Source organism: Chenopodium quinoa, unplaced genomic scaffold, assembly GCF_001683475.1.
Source record: "Chenopodium quinoa cultivar QQ74 unplaced genomic scaffold, ASM168347v1, whole genome shotgun sequence".
Classification (NCBI taxonomy): Eukaryota; Viridiplantae; Streptophyta; class Magnoliopsida; order Caryophyllales; family Amaranthaceae; genus Chenopodium; species Chenopodium quinoa.
In genome coordinates, this window is record NW_018743175.1 from 400,571 (window position 1) to 424,964 (window position 24,394).

Genomic DNA, 24,394 nt, shown 5'->3' on the forward strand with positions numbered 1-24,394 from the left:
CCCTCCTGTTTTTTGGTCTAACAGGTGGGCAGGGGGTGCTCGCTGGGACCCACAAACATTCTCCTAGGGTAGTGTGCCTAAAGGAATAATCTTGCCCACTTAATGGTCCATCTAGATCTAAACCTTCTAATATGATAATTTAATTTTTTTATATCCTAATTATATTATAATTAAACTTATACAACATACAATCAATATTATTATACAGTACTAGTATATACCCCGTTATTAGTCACTAGTATTTTTTTTTTTTTGAAAGAAAAGCGCTCGGCCATCAAATAGGTTTCTTAAATCCTTATATAGGTCAATCTGACTCGAGTTAGTAGGAAAGACCGTCCCTTACTGTCCTGTGGGTATTAATGTAGAAAGTGTGTATTTGTTTGCTGTTATCCACCAGTTAATGTTGCGCGTAACAAGTGGGAAATTGTGGAGAGAGAGAGAGAGAGGGGCATGCAACATGATATGCAGTTCCCCACCTCATGATGATGATGAATTCATGGGGAGTTGCTTTTTCTTGTTTCTTACTCCTTGGGTTTGTCTTGTCATTTCCACTGCATTGCATTTTCATTTTCATTTTCCAGGATTTTTTGTTTACAAATTATATATGGAGGATTATATGATTATCTGATAACAAGAATATTTGTATTTCTGGTAATAAAGACAGCTTCAACATGCAATTTTATTGTATGTGTTTAGCTATTTTCTGAAAAATGGTTGTTTTTTTAGAGGTTTTATGACCTAAGGTCGAATATCTGTTTGATCAAATGGAGACAAATGTTTCTAGTACGTACATTTCAAGTTTAGCACTCTAGTCTCCTATCGTCCTATGAGTCGTACGTACTAAAAAAAAATAATAGAGAGAATGGCCAGAAGGCTGATTTTGGTTTGTTGTATTGGGAATCAACATTAATTTTTCTAGCATTCAGAACTACTCTCTCCATCACTCTTTATTTGCCCTATATGTAAAATGTGTAATATGTAATACTCCATATTACGGGTAATTACAAGAATTGTTAATCGAAAATTTTGCAAATGAATGGGAATGTCTTTGTCTTTTTCACCTGTGTGAGTGAGTGTACAATTGTGGTAAATGTTACGAATATGCATGTTAGGCCTTGTTTTTTTTAGCTTTTGGGCAAGCAGAGTAGAGCATATTTTAGCAGAGTAGAGCATATTTTAACAGAGCAGAGCAGCTCAAAAGAACAGGGCCTTACTTAAGACAAATTTTTAGGGAAAACTCAAAATTGAATATGAGGCAAACAAATAAAGACTAAGGAAGTAGTTCGGGACTTGGGAATAGAGGATAATTTAACAAATCCTAGGATAAGGGCAAAATAGTCATTTCCAAACCCATCAGTCCATGACCACTCATACACCATGATAACCACCACGCACAATGCTGAAAGCCGACCTGATACTTAGAGGCGTTAATTCAAATACTAGGCCGGGTTCGGGTCAGATCGAGAATTATTTGACATCTCTACCTGGTAGCTAGATGAAGTAGGTCTTTTTTAAGTCGATAATTGTCTCCTTTTTACCTTTTTGAAGAAGCTACGAGATACCACGATAGGTTGATAGAAAAGATCAATGAGCGGGAACTGTATATAACCCATAGGGTTAGAAATATTTCATATAATTGGTCGGAATAAAGTCCTTTAGAATACATCTTATAGATTAGTAAAAAAGATGCTTGACCTTTCTAAGGGATAAGATTGCACACATTTGAACAATTGAACTTGTTAAAGACTTAATAAAACTCTATCCATCAGCTCTATTATTAAGAGAGTCAGCCAATCGAGGGAATGATTAAGAGATCATAGACTTTAGTTTGGGTGTCAATGAAGAGAACTAGGATTAATTCCAATGAAGAATACTTAAGTATGTCTCGTATAATTGAACTTTAGTTAAAACGAAATCAAGGAAAAGTTATGATACAAGATAAAAGGTGGTTTGTCAATAATCGTTCTAGAACTCATTGTAACATTATATTAATTTCTAAATTGCACCTTTCTGCTAATTTTTACTCTTTGTAACTACCAAAGGGCAAACACTCTTTACGACTTTATATAATCATCTATTAATCTATACATTAGACTTTGACTTAATTATATTAAGTGAAAATTAATGCTCATACGAAGTATGATACTATATGTATCAAGTGGGTTTATGTTTATATATTTTATAATAAAGTATTTGATTATAACATTTGAAGATCGATAATATTTGACAATTAATCACGTATAGAAAAAAATATATATTTTTGTAAGATAATTAGTCAATATAAATATTAGTAATGATAGGTAAAGTGAGACAAAATAATCAAAGTGGAAAAAGCTGTGATTTTACATATCAATGAAGTTGGATTCCTTATGCTTTATATGCTCAACAGTCTACGCTGATGCTTTCAGCTTTGGAACTACGGGGATAGGGCGATAAGATTTTGTAAAGATATTTGGCTTTCTATCAATTAATATTAGGTCCCCCTACACTCAATTGATTCGTATATAATTATTGATGCGAACTTGATAATACCGAGTATGATTTAAACAACACGAACTTAATTGATTGTAAATTTGTAATTGATTTTTACTGATTAAAACTTATTTTTATTGATTTATATTTTACTCCACTAATTCACTATTCCTCTAATCTTCTTTGTTCTTTCCTTTTTCACTATTTTTGTCACCCGAAAACTTTACATATGGGAAGAATGAAATGGATTAGAGGGAATGGTATATATTGTTAAATCCATTTCAGTTGTCCTCACCAAAAAAAAAAAAAAAAAAAAAAAAAAAAAAAAAAAAAATCCATTTTAGTTGTTCAATGTTTTTGTCATAAACCTTATACGAGTACCAATTATCTTTCTTAGGCTCAGTCCACTTCACCTTATTTTTGCTAAACTGAAATTATTTTTACTGAACTGAAATTATTTTTGCTGAACTTAAATTATTTTAACTGAACTGAAATTAATTTGCTGATCTGAAATTATTTTTGTTGAACTGAAATTATTTTTACTGATTTTCTATTATAATTCTTCTTTAAAGTTACTGAATTTTACTGAACTGAACTTATTTTTCACTAAATTGAAATTATTTTTACTGAACTAAAATTATTTTTACTTAATATTATTTTTTAAAAGTGAAGTGAACATGGCCTTACAGTCAAAAAAATTGATCTACATGATTACTCCCCTTAAATAAGATTGTAGTTGTTCCGTGAAAGGGATGTATGAGGATACATCGGACATTAAAATTATCTTATGATAATAGATGGGGAATAATTTTGGGACCTAAGAGCCAAAGATTCACAACAAGATTTTTTATTTTTTTAAACATCGATGTAGCCTATAGAAAAACCTATAGCATCATTATGGAATGGAGAAACTAATTGTTATTTATATGAATTTTATGTTTATACCATAGGTTTTTTTTTTTTTTTTTTTTTTTTTTTTTTTTTACAGTTTATACCGGTATTAAATGGAAAATTATGTATAGAGACAAACTTGAATACATACATAATAATCACCGTAAAACATTAAAGTGTGTATGTCCATACTTAGGGGGTGTTTGCTGTTTGGCAATTCGCTTTTTGCCTAACTTTTGACTTTTTAATTGATCAAATAGCCAAAAAATATGTTTGGTAGGTGGCTTTTTTGTTGGCTTTTAAGCTGACTTTTCCGCCAAAAGCCAAAAGCTAATAGGAGTAGCTTTTTCTATTGGCTTATTGGTCCACTTTATCACTAATAAACAGCTAACAGCCATAAATTATTTTACCAAATACTTTTGTAAACAGCTGGCTTAAACAACTAACTTAAAAAGTCAATTTATACAGCTAATACTTGCAGCTAGTCAAACAAGCTAACAGCCGATTGTCAAACAACCCTTTAGCTTAAGAAACGCTTAGCTAGATCACTAAAGAAAGACTGATCTAATGGGTAGATAATGGGGAAGTTAAGCTTTCATATAGATTCCCAAATACATTGGAAACACAATACAAATACATTGGAAACACGTTAAAAATACATTAACGATACACCATAGGCACATTGGTATTATAAAAACAATGAACACCATAAGAAGCAATTTGATACACATTTAAAATAAAATCCCTCATGCCCACATTCTCCATTGACGATATCCACCATTGTTCCTACTGTAAATTGAATACGAATTACGACAAATACGGCAATATCGCCACCAAATTACACCATTCTCGATCATTGCAGAGAAAATAATACGATTAATTTATGAATCTGGATAGGGTTCGAGTTTTAGGAGGAAATAACTTGGGGAAAATTTGACGAGTGAGAAATCGAGGTAAGAGATTTATTAACGAGTGAGATTGGATCATTGTTAGTGTCGTTAATTCCTCGGTTTTTCTTCAAGCTTGCATTGTTTTTCATTTTTTAGTGGTTGATGAAATTAATCGATCACAAGAATCAAGAATGTCCAGAAATAAGAAGAAGATGGAGGACATTGACAAAAAATAAAGGAAAACAATAATTGTAAGATTTAATCTCACCATAAAAAGACTTCTCATATGATCCTATAATTAGATTCATCATTTTTTAATTTCAAAGCTCTGAAAATAACGAAAGATCAATCCTCTTCTCTAATGGAAAAATGTTCAGTGCACCTTTTATATCTGTCTATTAAATTAATAGTACTGTATTATGGTCGATAAAAGAGGATGAGCAACTCTCAACTTATGACTTTAATTTTATGGGACAGGTTCGTTTCTATTTTAGATCAGCTGGTAAGCTCCTGAGTCTTGAAGCACAACCAGCTTTCTAGCTCAAGTTCAAGCTTTCTGACGTGGTGCATATTCGAGTTCTAGTATGGCCCTTTTACACCCTAACTTCCATACAACAAAGGACATTGTCAAGCCTAAAATAATCAAAAGCTAAATTTGCGGATCGCCTGTGACAAGGGAAAACACATTTACATATGGATATTGCTTCACCTATTCTATCCTTTGATGCTGACATAAATAGACAAACATGTTTATTTCATGAGGAACAAGTTCATGCAATCAGACAAAGGCCGTCCAGAAAGCGTAAAAGCTGCGCTAGACATTTATATTGCCATTGACCACTTAGCCAAAATTTTGGATATGCACCCTTTCCATTATAAAAATGACACCATTATATGCAAAACAATTAAGAATCATACAATAGCAGACTATGGAAGTGTTTAAACAGAGAATCTTTGATTAGTTTTCTCCATTAATTCCAAATATACGAACCCTGTGCATATGAGGGAACTTGGCAACCACAAGCACAAAAACTGCAAGAGTGTTGAAGAAAAGCATTGGGTTCTGATAGTCGGTTGTGTGCGATGCAATCAAGTACCTGTGAGAAAATAGACATCCGTGGTAAATACTTTGTTCTACAAGCAAAGTTACTCAAGAGATACCCCTTTGGAATCAACAAATACAAGTATGAAGTACTATGATAAAATATCTGGAAAAGGTGGAAAAGGCTGTCACTTGTGCTGTAATTAGTAATGAATGATAAATGGATATTCTAATACTAAGCATATCCTTCAAATTACTCTGATTAGATTTTCTAACATACGATTACTTTAATTAAGAGATGGAAGAAGGATAGAAATAACACCTTGTATTAAAGGTTACTTTTTATAATCTTATAAAAAAAAAAAAAAAAAAAGTTACTTTTTATAAATCACACCATATCCTTGAATGTGAGAGGCTGGGCAATATGTATGACAAATTGACAACTAATTTCACACATAAGCAATAGTTCAACAGTAGTAACTTCTCCGTTCAAAAAAAAAAAAAAAAAAACAGTAGTAACTTCTAACAACTACAGTGTTCCATTACCAAGCAACATATAAATGACATATTAAAACCACCAAACCCTCTAGCTCAAACTAGAGGAAAGAAAAACTTGCTGTTAGTCACTGAGTCAGATGGCAAATGGTGAGATAACCAAACAATTGCATCCGTCAACAAAATGTTCACAAAAATCTATCAAATCATAATGGTGTGACAGCTTAATATTATCTGTAGCCATCAAAACTACCAAGCACAAAAGAATTTACTATATCACTTTTAAAGAAACAAACTATAGGCTTCATATCATACACGACAGACAAAGTCAAACGAATCCTCAATCTTAGAGCTGATGAATAGATAACTAAAAAAAATGTTTCTCGGATTACACTGCCCAAACCGTTACACACTTGAAGTTAATTGACCTTTATATGTTGCTTGGATAATCCAACTCAGTAGTTCACCTCAAGAATCTGTGTCAAGCACTTGATACTCCAACATGGGATGGAGAACTGGAGACTTGACACTTCATTTAGGACCCCAAACATGCAAAATATTCATATGACAGCCAAGTCCGTACCATAACTTGTTAAAATCTCAATTAGGACTTATTTTCTACTCCAGTACGACACCAGCCTAAACTTTTAAAGGTGGATCAACCATGAGTATTTTGGTATGAGTAATTGTGTTGTATAAATAATATATTGTGGGAGTCTCTGCTTACAAGTACAATCACTAGGAGATTGAAATAAAACCATCCTGCTGCACCAAATAAGTGCAACTAGGAGAACTGTGACTCTAGGTGAATCGAATGACTAAGAGGGGGCAACCAATGCTACCACACCTGACAAAGGCTTAGCATTTGCCAGATATCTGCCTTCAGTCACAACCAGATAAGCAGCAGATACTGTAAAGTTGAAAAACATTTGTTCCTGCGGTCCTGCCTCTTAGTAAGGTGGAAAAGTTGATTGTGCACAGAGCAAGGACAAATATACGGAAGGGATTAACAGGGGACTCCCTGCGAGTTTCTGTAATACATATATAAAATATCAGCTTGAGATTGCAAACTGGGTCTGGCATAATGGTTGCTTGAATATCAATCATATCCTAAACTACCCAAAAGACGCATGTTCAAGCCTCCTCAACCTTGTATTTTCTTCTCTAAATGGCTAACAGCTGAACACTACCCTTTTGAGCTCCAGCACCAACCCCTCCCCCGGCCCCCTAAAAAGTAAATCACTTGGCTTCACCCCTAGCACAGGAATACAACATACAAAACAAACAAGGCGAACACTTGGGATAGACTCATTTCTCATTACACATGTCCGTTCTATATATCTGACATTTAGAGTTTATATGATTATAAAGATACTCACAATACCACAGGAATAACGGTGAGAAATTTCCTATTCCGAGTAAGCTGCTGGCCATTTTCAATCTGCTCCCACCAAGTCAACCCATTGTAGATACCTTGATCATCAGAAAATGGTGTGCCTTTCTTCCAATGAAAGCAGTGATAAGTGACCTGAGTGAAAGAGCAAAAGTGGAATGCATTACTATAACATGGTCGAGAGATATGTAGATTTTTTTTTTCTACCAACCAACCTAGTTTATTGCCATTCAAATATCCAGACACTCTTTGCATTGCAACTGAACAAAAATCAAACAGCATAGAGCAAACAGTATAATTCCCTAAAAAACTATGAAACTACAAATGCATCTAATAGTAATCCCAGAAATCAAGAAGACACGAGCCAGAGGAGGCACAGAAGAGATATAAGCAATGGCAGAATTCAGTATAACTGTCGGTAGTTGAGTTGAGTTTAAATAAAGAGCAATTGAACACATGATTAGTCAGGCTCATGAACCTCAGGATAATTGAACTTGCAAGGCAATCTGATCATGATAACCAAAGTCAAAATAAATCAGCAATTGCCATGACACCGCGATCACCAAAACCCGCGAATTTCAGTTAATCAGTCACCTTTATGGCACAGTTTACTTGACCAATATACAATTTTCAGATCAAGTAATTAGATTTCTTGGGTTTTGTTTACTCAGCAAATTGAATCCCACATAATCTCACCAAGCGACCATAATCATTCATAACCCATCCTTCATCAAACAACATTAAGCCAATCTACTTCCCCGAGGCAGAATTTTTTTAGGGTTTATACCATTCTAAAACTATGTCTTCCACATAAATACACAAATCTTCCCTAATTCCCATACATTCAAACAACCAAAATCCCAATTTTGCGCCTCTTTTCTTTATCATCAAATACAACCAAATATACCCATTAATCCTTGATTAATCAGAGACCCAGAAAACAGAGATCCAAATCCAGAAAAAACAAACAAAAATTCAATCAAGGAAATCGGGAAAAGGGGGTTAAATTAAACCCTAAAAAAATAATGGGAGGAGAGAGAAACTTACGAGGAAATGAGAAAGATGAACAATGGTCCAAGCCATGCCAGCAGAACAACCAAGGAGAGAGAGAGCAAGAAGCCATGAGAAGAAGAGAATGAGAATGTAGGTAGTCCATACACCTGGATATGTCATCCACTCTGTATTCTTATTCACTTCTTTCGATGCTTCTGCTCTCACATACATCAATTTCTTCTCCATTTTTCTTCTGCAATTTTTCTGGGTTTTTTTTTTTTTTTTTTTGGCAGAATTGTGTAAACTATATATATCAAGTAAAGGATATAAGAAGATTTTGATTTCTAAGTTTAGGGTAAGATTAATCTTGTACGAAAATACAATTATACAAGTATATTTATTGTGGATTGGCTCAGGTGCTCAACAAACTGTGCTTAAAATAAGAATTGAAGTGAAATTGTGCAATTAACTTCAAAGTCCACACGGTGTAGCCGTATAAGAATGTATAGTCTACTCCAAATAGTTTTGGTGTCGGTTATCAACCCGATTTGTCAAATACGGAGTATGGAATAAAGTAGAGGTGCGTATAACTAAAGGTAGTCGTAGTATACTACTTCGTAAAATTAACGATAAGACAGGGGTTAAAGAAAATAAGTTTAAGACTGGAGCATGAAGATAAAAAGATTTGTAAATAGATGAGATTTGACAAATTTTGTTGCCTTAATTTTGTTACTTCATTATGGAATTGTCTAGAATAAATCGAAAATCTCTTTGTTTTTGAAGCTATATTTATTTTGAATTGATTTAAGTGAATATATGAACTATGTTCGCTTTCTTCATGGTATAGAGCGATTGAGATGCTTGTCGGAGCACAACCCGTTCTCATATATATGCTTTCATAGAAAAAGTAAATAGGTAGAACACTAGAACTCCAAGCTAAATTGAAAAACTTGGTGATTGAGAGCCAATTTACACTATAGTAACTCCAAACTGAACACACATAGCTTTACTTTTGAGCGTTGCAACTAGAGTAGGCCATGCTCACCTAACAGGCTAACACGTGCAACCACAACAATCATAAGAAATTACAAGTATTATTAGTAGAAGCCATGCATTTTGCGAAAAATCATACGAATTTCTTAATGTTGAAGGAAATCGGTTGGAAGAGACACAAGTCCATTTGTGGGATCTAGTTCAATACTACAAGGGCTACAACAAACAACTTGGAGTAGTGACATCGTTTCCATTTTCAGATCCCTCTATTCTATCGATCAAATTTCATGGGGGATTTTAGGGAGATTTCCCTTTATCTCCTCCCCTTAGATGACTCCCTTTTTACCTTACTAGTGGGTCCAACGTGTGTGATGTGCGCGAAATGGCTAGCTCTTTAGAGAGAATTATAGCAATTGGCGCTAATGTCATAGGGTTGTGTGCATTATATTGTATTTTTTTAATAGCAATTTGCGTATTTATGCAATGTTTAAAATTTCGATAAAAAAATTTATGTTGTGAGGGAACTGTAAAATAGTCACCTTTGTTGGAATATAGAGAGTGTATGTGGAGAGCCAGATAGCCACACCCGCGGGTTTGAGGAGAGCCCAGGATGCGGCCCGGCATCTCCAGAAAGTTGGGTGAAATCCATTTTCACCCTGCCCGCGCCCGCGGCCCAGGCACCCACGCCCGCGGTCCTCTAGCGGTTGCGATTTTCGTTCTTTTATTTCAAAAGAAACGAAGGAAAGTTTTGATAATAATATCAGTTTTCTTTCTTCCCAAGAGTAATTCTCCACATTTTTCTCTCAAACTTCTTGCAAACTTTTGTGAGAAAAACACTTGAAATTTAATCAATCTTAGTGAATTATTCATTGTTTTTCGATTCTAGTGCTAAGAACGAAATTTACTGTCAATTGTATCTCAAAGAGGATTTCCGGTTTAACCAAACACCGTGTGGGGGAATTAAACCTATTTAGGAAAGTGTTTACACGCCTTTGACAGTGTATTAAGGTACTTGTCTTACGGGACACCGGTTTTCTCATGTTCATGCTTGGAGTTAACGGCTTGGAGGAAAGGCAAGTTTGATCATCTTCACACTAGTGTAATCTTTGTAATTTTCAGTAATTTCTTAGATATATTTAATACTTGATTGTGATACATTGAATTGTATTTGATATTTACATTTATATTGTAATCATATTTTAAGATTTGTTCCCACACTTTGTTTTAAGTGTTTTCTTGATTCAAACCACTATAATCCTAACAATCTAAAGAGGTTTAATTTAAAATTTATCAAGTATGTCTAGTGTGAAAGAATTAACAACAAATTTTGTCAAACTCAAGAAGTTTGATGGTGTTGAATTTAGAAGGTGGAAGAAGAAAATGAATTTTCTTCTTACATCTCTAAATGTTGCCTATGTGATAAGTACTCCAAGGCCGGGTGAACATGAGAATGAGACCTTGGAGAACATTCGGGAAACATCGAAATGGGACAACGATGATTTTATTTGTCGTGGTCATACCTTGAATGGTATGAAGGATGATTTATTTGATGTATAATCAAAATATTGAGTCGGCTAAGGAGATTTAGGAGTCCTTAGAAAGCAAGTATATGGCGGAAGACGCTTCAAGTAAGAAATTTTTAGTTAGCAATTTTAATAATTTTAAATTTGTTGATGGTCGGTCCATAATGGACCAATTTCATGAATTGTAACGTATCTATGGTAGCTTGGAACAACATAGAATAGCCATGAGTGAGTTGTTTGTTGTTTCTAGTATTATTGATAAGTTACCCCCTAGTTGGAAGAATGTTAAGCATGACTAGAAACATAAGAAGGAGGATTCATGCCATGGAAGAATGTTTGGCCACCCATCTTCAAATTGAAGAAGGGATTCGTGCCATGGAAGGAGCTAAGGATGGAAATCCTAGCACATCTACCGTGAACATGGTAGATGAAGGGGGAACTAGTGCATCTACTAGTGGAAAGAGGAAGAATAATAATTCTTCAAAAGGAAAGTCCAAAAAGCAAGGAAATAATAACAAATTTGTTTGTTAGGAATGCGGTAAAGTTGGTCACCGCAAGAAAGACTGCTTTTCTTTCAAGAAAAGGATGGAGAAAGCCAAGGAGGGTTGTGCTACTGATAGCAAGGACCCACCCACCAAAGGTAATCCAATTCATGAGGTTGAATTTAATTCCGGTTTGGATTTAAATGCAACGGATCCTTACATATTTATGGTGCAGGATGATGACTCATGGTGGATTGATTCGGGGGCTTCAAGGCATGTGTGCAAGAGTAAACACTGGTTCTAAACCTTTCAAAAGGTTGTTGATGGAGAAGACCTCTACATGGGGAACAACTCTACCATCAAGGTTCTTGAAAGAGGACAAGTTGAGCTTGTGTTTAGTTCGGGGACTGCAATTATTCTTAGGAATGTTTTGTATGCTCCAGAAATTAGTAGGGATCTTGTATTCGGGCCTACCCTGAATAGTCTTGGCTATAAGCTTGTATTTGAAGCTAATAGATGCATAATTACTAGGGGTGTAACATTCATAGGTTGTTGTTATTTGGATAATGATTTGTTTAAACTCTCATTGAGAGAGAGTTGTGTTATGGATGATATGTGTTTGAATGTTGTTGACAATGTTAATCAAGTTGATTTGAATTTGTTTGATTTATGGCATTCAAGGTTAGGACATGTGAATTACAATAAAATGTTTTTCATGTCAAAGCAAGAATTGATTCCTTCTTGTGATATTTCTCCTAATAAATGTTCTACTTGCATGTTGAACAAGATCACTAGAACTCCTTTTAAGAGAGTTGAGAGAAGTTCTAATATTTTAGAACTGATCCATAGTGACTTGTGTGATTTTCATAGTACTCCTTCTTTGGGGAACAAAAGATACATGATTACTTTTATAGATGATTTTTCTAGGTTCTGTTATGAGTATCTTTTGCATTCCAAAGATGAAGCTTTAACAAAGTTTGATGTTTATAAAAGAGAAGTAGAACTGCAAGTAGAATCATTAATTAAGAGAAATAGAACTGATAAGGGAGGGGAATATTATGATCCAACTTATTTCCAATCTTTGGGTATAATTCATGAGACTACAGCAGGTTATGCACCACAATCAAATGGTGTAGTTGAAAGGAAAAACAGAACTTTTGAAGAAATGGTTAATTCCATGTTATCTTACTCTGGTTTGAGTGAAGGGTTCTAGGGTGAAACAATGTTGAAAGCTTGTCACATTCTTAACCGGGTTCCCACTAAGGGAAAAGAATCTACTCCTTATGAACTTTGGTACAAAAGAAAACCAAACTTGAAGTATCTCAAGGTTTGGGGTTGTAGGGCAATCGTGAGAATGCCTGGAAACAAGAAAAGAAAGCTCGGTGAAAGGGGCTTGTATTGCATATTTATAGGTTATGCTGAGCATAACAAAACCTATAGGTTCTATGTAATAGAATAAAATGACTATATATCGATTCATACGGTTATTGAGTCAAGAGATGCAATTTTTGATGAAAATCGATTTTCATCAATGAGTAGACCGAAAGATCTACAGACCAGTGCCAATGATAGGGAGATAGTAGAGTTGAATGATCAACTTGAAACTCATGAAAGTACATTTGATAATGAGAATGTTGAAACTCTTCAAGTGAGGAGAAGTTCTAGGGAAAGGAAAATTAGGAATCCTCTAGATGACTTCATAATATATTTAGTTGAAGGGTCTAGGGATGTCCTTAGTTCCACTACTCCATATTGTTTCAATGTGGATAGTGACCCAAAGACTTATAGCGAGGCCATATCTTCCCAAGATAGTGCATTTTGGAAGGAAGCTATAAATGATGAGATGGATTCCATCATGGGAAATAATACTTGGGTCATAGAGGATTTACCTCCCAGTTGCAAACCTCTTGGTTGCAAGTGGATTTTCACTAATAAAAAGAGACCGGATGGCTCCATAGTGAAATTTAAAGTCAGATTGGTGATCCAAGGCTTTAGGCAAAAGTATTGTGTTAATTATTTCGATACCTATGCACCGGTTGCAAGAATTACCTCCATAAGGTTATTGATTGCAATGGCTTCGGTATATAATCTAGTGATTCATCAAATGGATGTCAAAACGACATTCCTTTATGGAGATCTAGAGGAATAAGTGTATATGAAACAACCCGAAGGGTTTATTTTGGAAGGACAAGAAGATAAGGTGTGCAAATTGGTTAAGTCATTGTATGGACTTAAACAAGCACCAAAACAGTGGCATCGAAAATTTGATGACATGATTTTGTCCTTTGGATTCAAAGTGAATCAAGCTGATAAGTGTATTTATAGCAAATTTGATGACAAAGGTCATGGTGTCATCATTTGTCTATATGTTGATGATCTTTGGTACAAGTCTACAACAAGTAGAATTGACCAAGGAATTCTTATCCTCATCTTTTCAGATGAAGGATTTGGGGGAGGCGGATGTCATTTTGGGCATCAAGATTATTAGGGACAATGGAAGACTTATCTTAAGTCAATCTCATTATATTGAGAAGATGATCAAACGGTTTAATATGTTTGATAAGTGTCCCGTGAACACCCCCATGGAACCTAATGTTAAATACTTAAATTGGTTAAGAATTCAGGGAAAACGGTTTCCCAATTGGAATATTCAAGGATAATTGGATCCTTGATGTATGCCATGACAAGTACAAGACCTGATATTGCATTGGTTGTGAGAAAACTTAGTATATTTACTAGTAACCCGGGTGCACAACATTGGTTTGCAGTTCGGAGGGTCTTGAGGTACCTTAAGAGTACGTTAGATTATGGTCTAACTTATAGTGGATTTCCTTCGGTTTTAGAAGGATTTTCGGATGCTAGTTGGATCACTGACAAAGAGGATGACTCTTCTGTAAGTGGTTGGGTATTCATGTTTGGGGGAGGTGTCATTTCATGGTCTTCCAAGAAACAAACTTGCATTGTGGATTCCACTATGGCAGCGGAGTTTATAGCTCTTGCTTCAGCTAGTGAAGAAGCTGAGTGGTTGAGGAATCTCATGATAGAATTACCTTTATTGCCAAAGTCAATGCCACCGGTGGCAATCCATTGTGATTCCAATTCGGAGTTGATAAAGGCTTATAGTCAAGTGTACAATGGTAAGTATCGGCATATTTCACTTAGGCATAGCCTAGTGAAAGAGCTTATCAATGATGGGGTCATAAGTCTTGACTATGTTCCAACAAAATTGAATTTGACGGATTGCTTTACGAAGGCAATGCCAAGACATGAATGGAATGAGTTTATGTCCAAAAACACAAATTTGTGAAACCCAATCTAACGCTTGAAGAAACATCAAGTCTTAGATTCAATGTGGTTGAATTACATATTTGTTGTTTGTTAGCAATATTTGATGACCCATATTGCTATGTTACTTGTGATGTGTAAGGTAACGTCTATTTAGAGTTAAGAAGCTCTAAATGAAAGTGTCTTATAACAAGGGCACCATAACGTATATGAGAACCTACCTATAGATTTTCGAAGTTTAGCCGCTTCAAAAAGTCTAGATGGACATATAGACTTTGATGAACTTATGAAAGATATGGACACATGGCTGTTTAAAAGTGTCAAGTGATGATTAATTCGATTTATCTTATGTGTACTTCACCTTCGAATGGTTGGATATATCCGTGTGATTCAATCCATATGGAAATCATGGGATATGATCATCGTTAAGTGTGTTGTACTAGGTGTTAATTCAATCCGTAGGGACATTGACATTGATGCATAAGATGTGGCTAAATTGATAGTAGTGGAGAAGGTTTAAAAGTTGATACACTCTATATGGGGGAAGATTGTTGGAATATATAGAGTGTATGTGAAGATCCGGATAGCCCCCTCTCCTAGGGTGCGGCCCGGCATCTCCAGAAAGTTGGTGAAATCCATTTTCACCCTGTCCGCGCCCGCGGCCCTGGATGCCGCGCCCGCGGCCCTCTGGCGGTTGCGATTTTCGTTCTTTTATTTCAAAAGAAACGAAGGAAAGTTTTGATAATAATATCAGTTTTCTTTCTTCCCAAGAGTAATTCTCCACATTTTTCTCTCAAACTTCTTGCAAACTTTTGTGAGAAAAACACTTGAAATTTAATCAATCTTAGTGAATTATTCATTGTTTTTCGATTCTAGTGCTAAGAACGAAATTTGCTGTCAATTGTATCTCAAAGAGGATTTCCGGTTTAACCAAGCACCGTGTGGGGGAATTAAACCTATTTAGGAAAGTGTTTACACGCCTTTGACAGTGTATTAAGGTACTTGTCTTACGGGGACACCGGTTTTCTCATGTTCATGCTTGGAGTTAACGGCTTGGAGGAAAGGCAAGTTTGATCATCTTCACACTAGTGTAATCTTTGTAATTTTCAGTAATTTCTTAGATATATTTGATACTTGATTGTGATACATTGAATTGTATTTGATATTTACATTTATATTGTAATCATATTTTAGGATTTGTTCCCACACTTTGTTTTAAGTGTTTTCTTGATTGAAACCACTGTAATCCTAACAACCTTGACAGTTGACATAGAGAATTCTTAATACGGAGGCAGTGAATCCCTATTCGCTAGGGTTTCGAGAATGGGCGAGGTGGAAATCGGGGGTTATTGCGACAGGGGAGGTTTTTTTTCAAGGATTTCGAGGGGAGATAGGGGTTTTGGGGTGACGGACGACGACAAGGGGTAAGGGGAAGGGCGGCACCGTTGTCAGCCGGCGCGGGGGAGGTGGGTATGGGGTAGGGATCCCTGGCGTCAGCGGGAGTGTGGTGTTGGAGGGTGGCTGGAGCTGCAAGGGAGGTGGTGGTTAAAGTTAATTAATTGACTTTTATTTAATTTTATATTTTTTTTTAAATTTTTTTTTTTTTTTTGATCAATTACGTCCTGATACGTGTCAAATAACTTATTATAACAAGTTGGATGACCGGTTGGAACCATTGAAAGCAAATTGATATTAAAGTTCAGATTATTAAAAAATAATCAAAAGTTTGGATTATTTTGGACGAACGAGGCAAAGTTGGGATTATTATTGTTAATTTTTCCTTAAAAAATTGATACTTTCAAGAGAGAGATATCAAACCAAGCTTTTGATGACCAAGCCGAGCTTCATCTCACAAAGCTTAATTAGCTTCCAGCTGAAGTTCAAGCTTGCGTAGCTGACTAGCTGTGCCTTCAAGTTCCACTCGGCTCATATACACCCCTAACAAGTGCATACGTCAAAGATGTATAGGTCATAAGCAAGCCCAAAATAAGCTGAATCTCACAACTGTGTAATGTGCAAAACGTCTGCAATTGGCTATTGCTTTACCTATCTGTTATGCCAACATGAATTGAAAAAGGTATGTATTTCACAAGAAATTAGTTCATGTAATCAGCAAACAAAATCTGAATGTTAATACAAACATCCACTAATGGAATTAAATATAAACACTTCGCCAAAATTTTGTTTAAAATACACCTTTCCACTATAAAACAATCTATATGTGCATAACAATCAAGGATCCTACAGAGTTACAGGCTTACAGCAGCTGAGACTGGAATTTTATACTTAGAGAACTTTTAATCAATGTTCACCGTTGATCCCAAAAATTCGCACCCTATGCATACGAGGGAACTTGGCAACCACAAGCACAAAAACAGCAAGAGTGTTCAAGAAAAGCATTGGATTCTGATAGTCTGTGGTGTGAGATGCAATTAAGTACCTGCAAGATACAGACATAAGAACTTTCTTCTACAAGCATAGGGTACAAAAGAGAGTTCATAGTTATAACTTCCGACAACTATAAATATAACTATTTTCAGTCTCTTTAGTTACACAGCAGGTAAGTGATAAACACAGTGTGGCAGATGGCAATGGTGATTGGTGGATGGTGGCACAATCAAACATTTGTCCACGTCACCAAAATGTTCACAGAAAGCAATTCATTCATAATAAGAGTCACCGGGTACCATCAAAACAAACCAAGCATGAAGCAATTCAACATATAGAGCAGTTAAGACAGACAAAGCCATCAAGCATTTGATTGAAAAAAAGATCAGCAAAAATAATCATGTAAAATTCCTTGAATTACAACACAAACACTTAGGATCTAAAGCTACACATCAGGGATATTTGGAGTAACTTGACAGAGGCAGTTAATTAGACTGTTTTCCTTCGTGAATCAGACTGTAACTCACTTCGAGTATCAGCGTTTGATAATGAGACAACCGATGCTCTAACATGGTAATGGACAATTGATTATTCATTTTGGACCAAAATTTTCATAGAAAAGCAAAGTGTTCGAAACATAGCTCTATGCACATCAGCACATGTCAATCATGCCGTATGCTGTTTTCCAGTACTTCTCTTAAAGATAAACTTTCTGCTTACAAAAATAGGACTGAGATAGAGAGAGAAGACAAATATCCTCCCCCATTTCAACATTATGCACAAAGAAAAGTGTCCAGGCTGAAGCGAAATCTAACTAAAAGGGGGCATATATTGCTAGTACGGAAATAATACAGCACCTAACAGGTAAAAAGCATATAATGCCACATTTACAGATAATCAGGGGCACAGATTTCATAATTTCTGCATTCTGTCACAACCAGATAATAAACAGATAACTGCCAGAGCCTCCCATCTAACAAAGTTGTAAACATTTTGTTCCTGCCTTAGAGTAAGATGGAAAATTAATACTTCGTAGAAAACAAGTCAAACACTTAATTAAAGAGTAAACACATTCTTAAGGTAACTATGATGGCTTATATACTCACAACAACACAGGGACAACAGTGAAAAATTTCCTATTGCGGGTAAGTTGCTGGCCATTTTCAATCTGCTCCCACCAGGTCAATCCATTGTAGATGCCCTGGTCTTCAGCAAATGGTGTGCCTTTCTTCCAATGAAAGAAATGATAAGTGACCTGAGCAGAAGAGCAAAAGTTGAATGCATTACTCAAATTTTTGGTCAACAGATAATGAGATATGTAGGAAACATAACAGTGGGGAAAAATGGCAAGGAAAAAAATGCTATTAGCCAAAGCATCCAACATGATGGAAATGAATATGTTAGCTAGCAATCATCATAAAACAAACAATTCTAGTGCCCTAAAATAACAAGCCGACTACATAAAGCTTCTACACTATTCCTCCCAGAAAGCATGCAGACATGAGCAGAGGTGTCACATGAATAATATGCTCCATGGAAGATTATACGTTTTTCAGAGTAAGCATACATACAGCACTAGACAACTGAGTCTATATGAAGAGCAATATGAAAAAAGTGAGACAAATAAATTGACTCAACCATGAGAATGACAATACTGCATTAGAACATACAAGTATCTTGTTAACCATGTGTGTGCTATGGTTTGTATTCAAGAATTACTTCCATTCAGAAGCACAACCCCCTCTTTTTTTTTTTTTTTTTTTTTTTTGGGATTTTATCAAAAATTGAAAGAAAGCATAACCTGAGCCTGAGATGTTTGGTTTTGCAAGGCTGATCTACAAGCTTGGGAATTCATCATGATAAGTGAAGTCATATGAAATCAACAATTCTTCATTGACATTGAGACAACAACTGATGATGCTTTTGATATTCATCATGAAAATCCTTATACAAGTCATCTTCATGATATAGCTTACTTGATGAGAAAATGAATTTCTCGATTTAGTAAAAGATTTACCAATTTTATTCATTTAGTTACATTCACTTAGACTAGATATTCATCTACATACACTTCATCACCGATAACATATCCATTATTAGTTACTCTCCGTCTTCCCAGGGGCATAATGGACATGCTGCCTAGCGATTCACTTATCCAAAGAAAGATTCTATTGGTTTTCGACTCAATGTAAAGAACAAAAGACAGAGTACTATCTTCAAAAGTAATATTTCTCCATGAATACACAAATTCCTTCCTTAATGCAGTAATGCTATTATTGCTCATACACCAATAGCTTGATTCCCAGTCTTGCGATATCTTGTCTTAATTAGTGAAGATCATTAGAAAATGATCGTGCTTAATTAGTTAAGTACCTAAGAAACCCTTTTTAACATCAAATTTTCAGAAGATATGCTACTATGCTAGCAACTGCATACAGAGCAGTATCAGTAACCCACCAACACTAATAACTTCTCAAAAGTTTAACTCCGAATTAATACTTCCTCTCCTTATTAATAATTGCAATACTTTGACTTGTGGACTATTCAAACACACTCTACTTTGACCATCTTAGGTAATTTAAATTTAATATAAACATAATCATTGAAGTTAATATAAAACACGATCATGTGCGATCTTGGTAGATTCATCTCAAAGTACAATATTGCAATCTTGAGAAAGAAAGTAAGACTCAAAACCCAATTTCTGCCTTATTTTATATGGGTGACTCAATAAAAGTGAATAGATTTCTTCCTATATTAATCAAGAGAAAATATCCAAAAAGGAAGTTCCCAGTACCCCACTAACATAAATTTCTTAAAACAGAGCTAAAAGTGTCCAGATTTATTTAACAAGAAACAAAACCCAATAAATTCTTATACTTGTACTATGATTGGGTGATTATCAATTACAGTAAACCCTAAAGATCCAGACTTTAAATAAATAAATTAATAAATTACAACTTTCACAATACCAACAAGAAATCATAATAAATCGAAACAATCAAGAAAACAAAAAAAAAAAATTAAAGGAGAGAAAAAGAAGCTTACGAAGAAATGAGAAAGATGAACAATGGTCCAAGCCAAACCAGGAGAACAACCGAGAAGAGAAAGAATAAGAAGCCAAGAAAAGAAGAGAATGAAAATGTAAATACTCCATAAACCTGGATAATCTACCCATTCTGTATTCTTATTCATTTCTTTTGCTGCTTCTCTTGTAACATACATTTTCTTCTATTCTAAAGAATGAAATCTTATGATTTTTATGAAATTAACTTAATCCACTGTAATAGTGGGTGTCATTAATTTCGATTGATTTGCAAAATTGATGTTGCTATTATTTTGGTTGAAAAATAAGATTGAAATAGGCGTTAATATGGCCTATTTGGGAAAGAAGACAAGAAAAAGATTGAATTTTTTGGTATCTAAAAATATCAAGGGGGAAAGATTTGGAATAATATTGTTTTCTATTAGGGGTTGGTGACAGGAAACTTCCGATTGTTAACTTCTTAATGTGGGTGTAATGGAATGCACTTTATTTGACTACAAGATTAGATATTTAGAAGAATAACTAAATTCTCTTTTATAATAGCCTTAATGAAGATTATTCAATGATATATCCAATTATTCAAAGAGAATTATTCGACTTTAAACTCAAATTGTATTTGAAATTAGATTATTTGATTGATGTAATGTTGATTGATGTATCATACTATATTCAATGACTTGAATTAGAAGTATTCTAAACTAACCATTGTACACATCACCCAAATTGAAACATTTGATCACATAATAAAAATGTAGTCTTGATGAAATCAACTGTACGAGGAGGACAGCATGAGCAAGAAAGTTGACTAAGAAAATTCAAGAGTGTATTCCCTGTAAGAACAAGAAAGTTTTTCTTGGTTTATATATGAAGTTTAAATGTTAATAGCTTAATACTTCATACTTGAAGAACACTTTTGAGCTTTGGGCTAAAGGAGGACATCCCCATGCGCAATATGCCACAATAATTTGGTTAGCTTGGTTTGGGACATGTGCGCACCATGCACCGTGTGGTGTGCCTACCTTATCGGGTCATCCCAACATGAGAGTATGAAACCTAAATACTTCTCAATTCTCATGGTTTGTAACCATCAAATTGCCTAGTGACAAAAAAGCATGAGATGTAGGGCTGTAGGCGATTTTGTTCTTGGTTGTTAATTTGAATGATGTACAAAGACAGTTCAAAGACTTCATAAATAATAAGGCTGGCTCCCTACAAACCTTCTGAAGAAAGGTCATTCTCATTCATAATTATATGGAAAAAATCAAGAGTTGGATCGTATCATAGTTCATAGATCTACCAGTAAGATACAAATTAGTTACTATATAAGAAGTACAAAATATGTCACCATTGTGACAAATTCTGCACATTCATGGTTAAAGTAATTCTACTATAGCTTGTGAACCATGAATTGGTCATCTCAATAGAAACCTTGAGCCATATTAAGGCTTAAGCATGGAATATTTCTAAACAAAAACATAGGTCCAGATAAATCTGATAAGCATCAAACATTTACATCACGTCACCATTGGCTTAAATCAATATATGAAAACGCAATATACAGTAATACAGCTAACAGCAAGCATAAATGGAGTAGAAAACCAGGTCAAGCATGTAAAAGTTAGGTTAAATACTCACGACTTGAATCCATTGATTTACAATTCTCAATGGTGCTGAAATTGGATCGTGAGTAGAAAATGATCAAATTACACTCTTCTGACACATTAGGGCCAAAAGGAATAATCAGGAAGATAAATCAGAGCTGGTCGAGTCATTACTTACTCTATCCAATCCCTCTACTAACCTTCTCTTAGAAGACTTTGTTCTGTAACACCATATCTCAAAAGCTTCAGTTAAGTCAGGATAGCCTAACTGCTCAGATTCCATCCAATCACCCAGTATATCGGCCTGGTCATTTGATGGCAATGCTACTATAACCGAAACAATAGCTCCCTGGATGCCCTGGCATAGGTCTTCATCCATCTTGTAAGGGAAGCCTGTCTCGTCATTGCCCACAGAATCCAGAACAGGCTTCATTTTCTGAATATAAGGAAGCCATGTCTTCAACAATTGCATCCTACATTCAGAAGGCAAAATTACAATGCCATAGCCCACCGCATCCAACACCTTTGCAGTAATCTCGATAAGCTTAAACTTTAAACTCCACATGACAGATTCCAACTTTGGGTGTTCAGCCATGCCTAATATGCAGCTTGATAAATCAGCCCACTTCAAGACAAAATCTCCCATTAAGTTTATCTTTGGAAGCAAATTACATAACCATTCAAGACCGCTTAAATTGTGCAATATAATATTCTCAGAATTTTCAAAGGAAAGGTCAGAGTGTGAAAGGAGTGATGAAAATTCCTTTTGGAACATCATAAACATCTGAGAAAGACCCTTTCTTATCTCAGATCTTACTTCATCATCAGCCGTAACTAGTGGGGTCTCTTCATCTTCCCCTAGCATATACTCTATCTGCTCTTGAGCAGAAATCCTAATTTCATCTCCAAATGGAGGGCAAGGAGGAGAGATGGACATGGCATATCGAACTGCAGCAAGAAATACATTTTTGGTAGAATTTGGATCTAGAGGCTTTAGCCGGGCCAAAATAGGCAAGGCTAAATCACCGAGTTTCGGCACAATTCTTAATATCTCCTCCTCTTCCTTATCTTCCCAGGGAACAGCTTCTAAGTAATCAACACATGTTTTTGCAATTTCTTCACATTGTAGGGACACTGCAACCTGGAGGACGCCAAGGGCTGAATTCACACTTTTCCATGAGTCAACAAGTGCGCTAGCAGGAAGGTGAAGGTGGCTCAAGAGATGAACATAGTGATCATAGTCAGCAACTGAGCAATGAACTTCAATGCAAGAACCAAAGGTAGGGGACAAGAGCTGATCAGCAAAAAATTTGCTCTTTTCTTTCAGGATGGGAGATTTAAAAAAGAATAATCTTTGGGTTCCTTGCTCGCTAGTTCTCAAGCAAACGGCAATGTCTTTGATATTATGATCATCTCTGGGTTTACAGCTCTTTTCTACTGCAGCTTCATCCATATGTTGTGAGAAAAGTCAAAACGACTCATACTTGTGCGGCTGAAATGAAGTACGAGTGCCATTGACATCAGAAAACCACATAAATCATGCAAATCAATGCCTAGAAGTAGCGTCAAATTTACAGTTATGATATTCAGTCCCTTGCTAATTCACTATACCAGAAATGGGATCCAGGGTTTCAGTAATGGAGATGCAACAAAAGTAGAAAAGATATACTACGTGTTACATGTCTTTGTCTTTTCAAGTAATGTAAATTGTGTAACCCAAAAATGTACTGAGGAAATGCTCCATAAGTTATGAATCTCAACATCATTATTTTCTGTTGTTTGTCCATAGTTTGCTGATAAAATTGATTTAGGAACATCATTCATCAATTCCTAATTAAATTAACTTCGGAACAATGAGAAACACAATTCACAATACAGATAACGCGATCAATTGTTTATCAAGCCTTTCAACAGCAATCATTACTTCTAACATATCAAGTTTCTCCACCATAATTGATTCACAAACACGATATCAATCAATTAATTCATAAGCAGATTAATCCAACAATCGAACCCATTATATCAATTTGATTGATTACTAAACAAGTTCAAAATTCAAAAAGTCAATTAATAAGACAATCAAACAATCGAACGAATTAACAGACAGAGTAAATAAATGACAAATTCGCCAAAATATTCTCAACTATTTATTCAGCCAAACCCTAATTCCTAAACAATTCCAGAGTTCATACCCAAATTTCACAAAAATGGTATTCAATTAACAAATTAAAAAAGCTCTAAAAAATCTGGAAAAAATGATAATGCAATGGAAGAGAGAGGAAAGTACTAACGTAGAAATGGCGCGGCGATTTTGCGGTTTTGCTGGTGGCTGTTGCGGTAGAGCGGTCTTTACTGTACTGAAGAGAGAGAGTACGTGTAAAGACTAGAAGGAGAGTCGTGAGGCTTGAAACTTTTTCAGTTAAATTGAACCGAACTAAACTAAACTAAACTAAACTTAAAAAAAAATTTGACGGATTGAATTGAATGAAAAATAAGTCTAACAGAACAAGACTTTGCTACTCCCTCCGTTAATTTTTATTTGCAACTTTAGGGGGAATCGCGGTTCACGAGGCAAAAGTTAAGGGGCAAATATTAGTGGGGTTAATTGAATGTGATTAAAGTGTTTGGAGAGAGAAAGGTTTGGCCCACCACTAAGAAAAGTAGTGGGAAAACCTGTACAACTTTTGGAGGGATTGTATTTCCCCCAAAAATTTCGTTGAAATTTTGTTGTGGGCTGAAATTTGGAGAAATTTCATTTCCCACCAAAAATTTGCTGAAATATTAAACTACAATACAAAACAGTGTACTGTTTGAAATCTGCAGACCTATATAAGCAGTGCATTTCATATTACAGAGGCAATTAAATACAGCCTCTCCATTCAAACAACATTTAATGGTTT

At 35.2% G+C, this 24,394-nt stretch overlaps 4 protein-coding genes across 4 annotated transcripts; 1 reads left to right on the top strand and 3 right to left on the bottom strand.

Annotated features, from left to right (window-relative positions):
• Window positions 1-4,981: 4,981 nt before the first annotated feature.
• LOC110732276 (ORM1-like protein 2) lies at window positions 4,982-8,659 on the bottom strand. The gene is made up of 3 exons (XM_021912190.1): window positions 8,231-8,659; window positions 7,170-7,318; window positions 4,982-5,350 (listed from the first exon to the last, which is right to left on the bottom strand). The coding sequence occupies exons 1-3, from the start codon at window positions 8,420-8,422 to the stop codon at window positions 5,212-5,214; spliced, it is 480 nt and encodes a 159-aa protein (XP_021767882.1). The 5' UTR covers window positions 8,423-8,659; the 3' UTR covers window positions 4,982-5,211.
• Window positions 8,660-12,705: 4,046 nt separating this feature from the next.
• On the top strand, window positions 12,706-14,943 carry LOC110732796. Its single transcript, XM_021912802.1, has 4 exons — window positions 12,706-12,985; window positions 13,943-14,067; window positions 14,122-14,311; window positions 14,903-14,943. The coding sequence occupies exons 1-4, from the start codon at window positions 12,706-12,708 to the stop codon at window positions 14,941-14,943; spliced, it is 636 nt and encodes a 211-aa protein (XP_021768494.1).
• Window positions 14,944-16,525: 1,582 nt separating this feature from the next.
• Window positions 16,526-20,377, bottom strand: LOC110732278 (uncharacterized protein C119.09c-like). Its single transcript, XM_021912192.1, has 3 exons — window positions 19,896-20,377; window positions 17,954-18,102; window positions 16,526-16,899 (listed from the first exon to the last, which is right to left on the bottom strand). The coding sequence occupies exons 1-3, from the start codon at window positions 20,070-20,072 to the stop codon at window positions 16,761-16,763; spliced, it is 465 nt and encodes a 154-aa protein (XP_021767884.1). The 5' UTR covers window positions 20,073-20,377; the 3' UTR covers window positions 16,526-16,760.
• A 1,024-nt stretch (window positions 20,378-21,401) lies between these two features.
• On the bottom strand, window positions 21,402-24,015 carry LOC110732277 (BTB/POZ domain-containing protein At3g05675-like). The gene is made up of 2 exons (XM_021912191.1): window positions 23,786-24,015; window positions 21,402-22,986 (listed from the first exon to the last, which is right to left on the bottom strand). The coding sequence occupies exon 2, from the start codon at window positions 22,945-22,947 to the stop codon at window positions 21,634-21,636; it is 1,314 nt and encodes a 437-aa protein (XP_021767883.1). The 5' UTR covers window positions 22,948-22,986; window positions 23,786-24,015; the 3' UTR covers window positions 21,402-21,633.
• Between the last annotated feature and the right edge of the window lie 379 nt (window positions 24,016-24,394).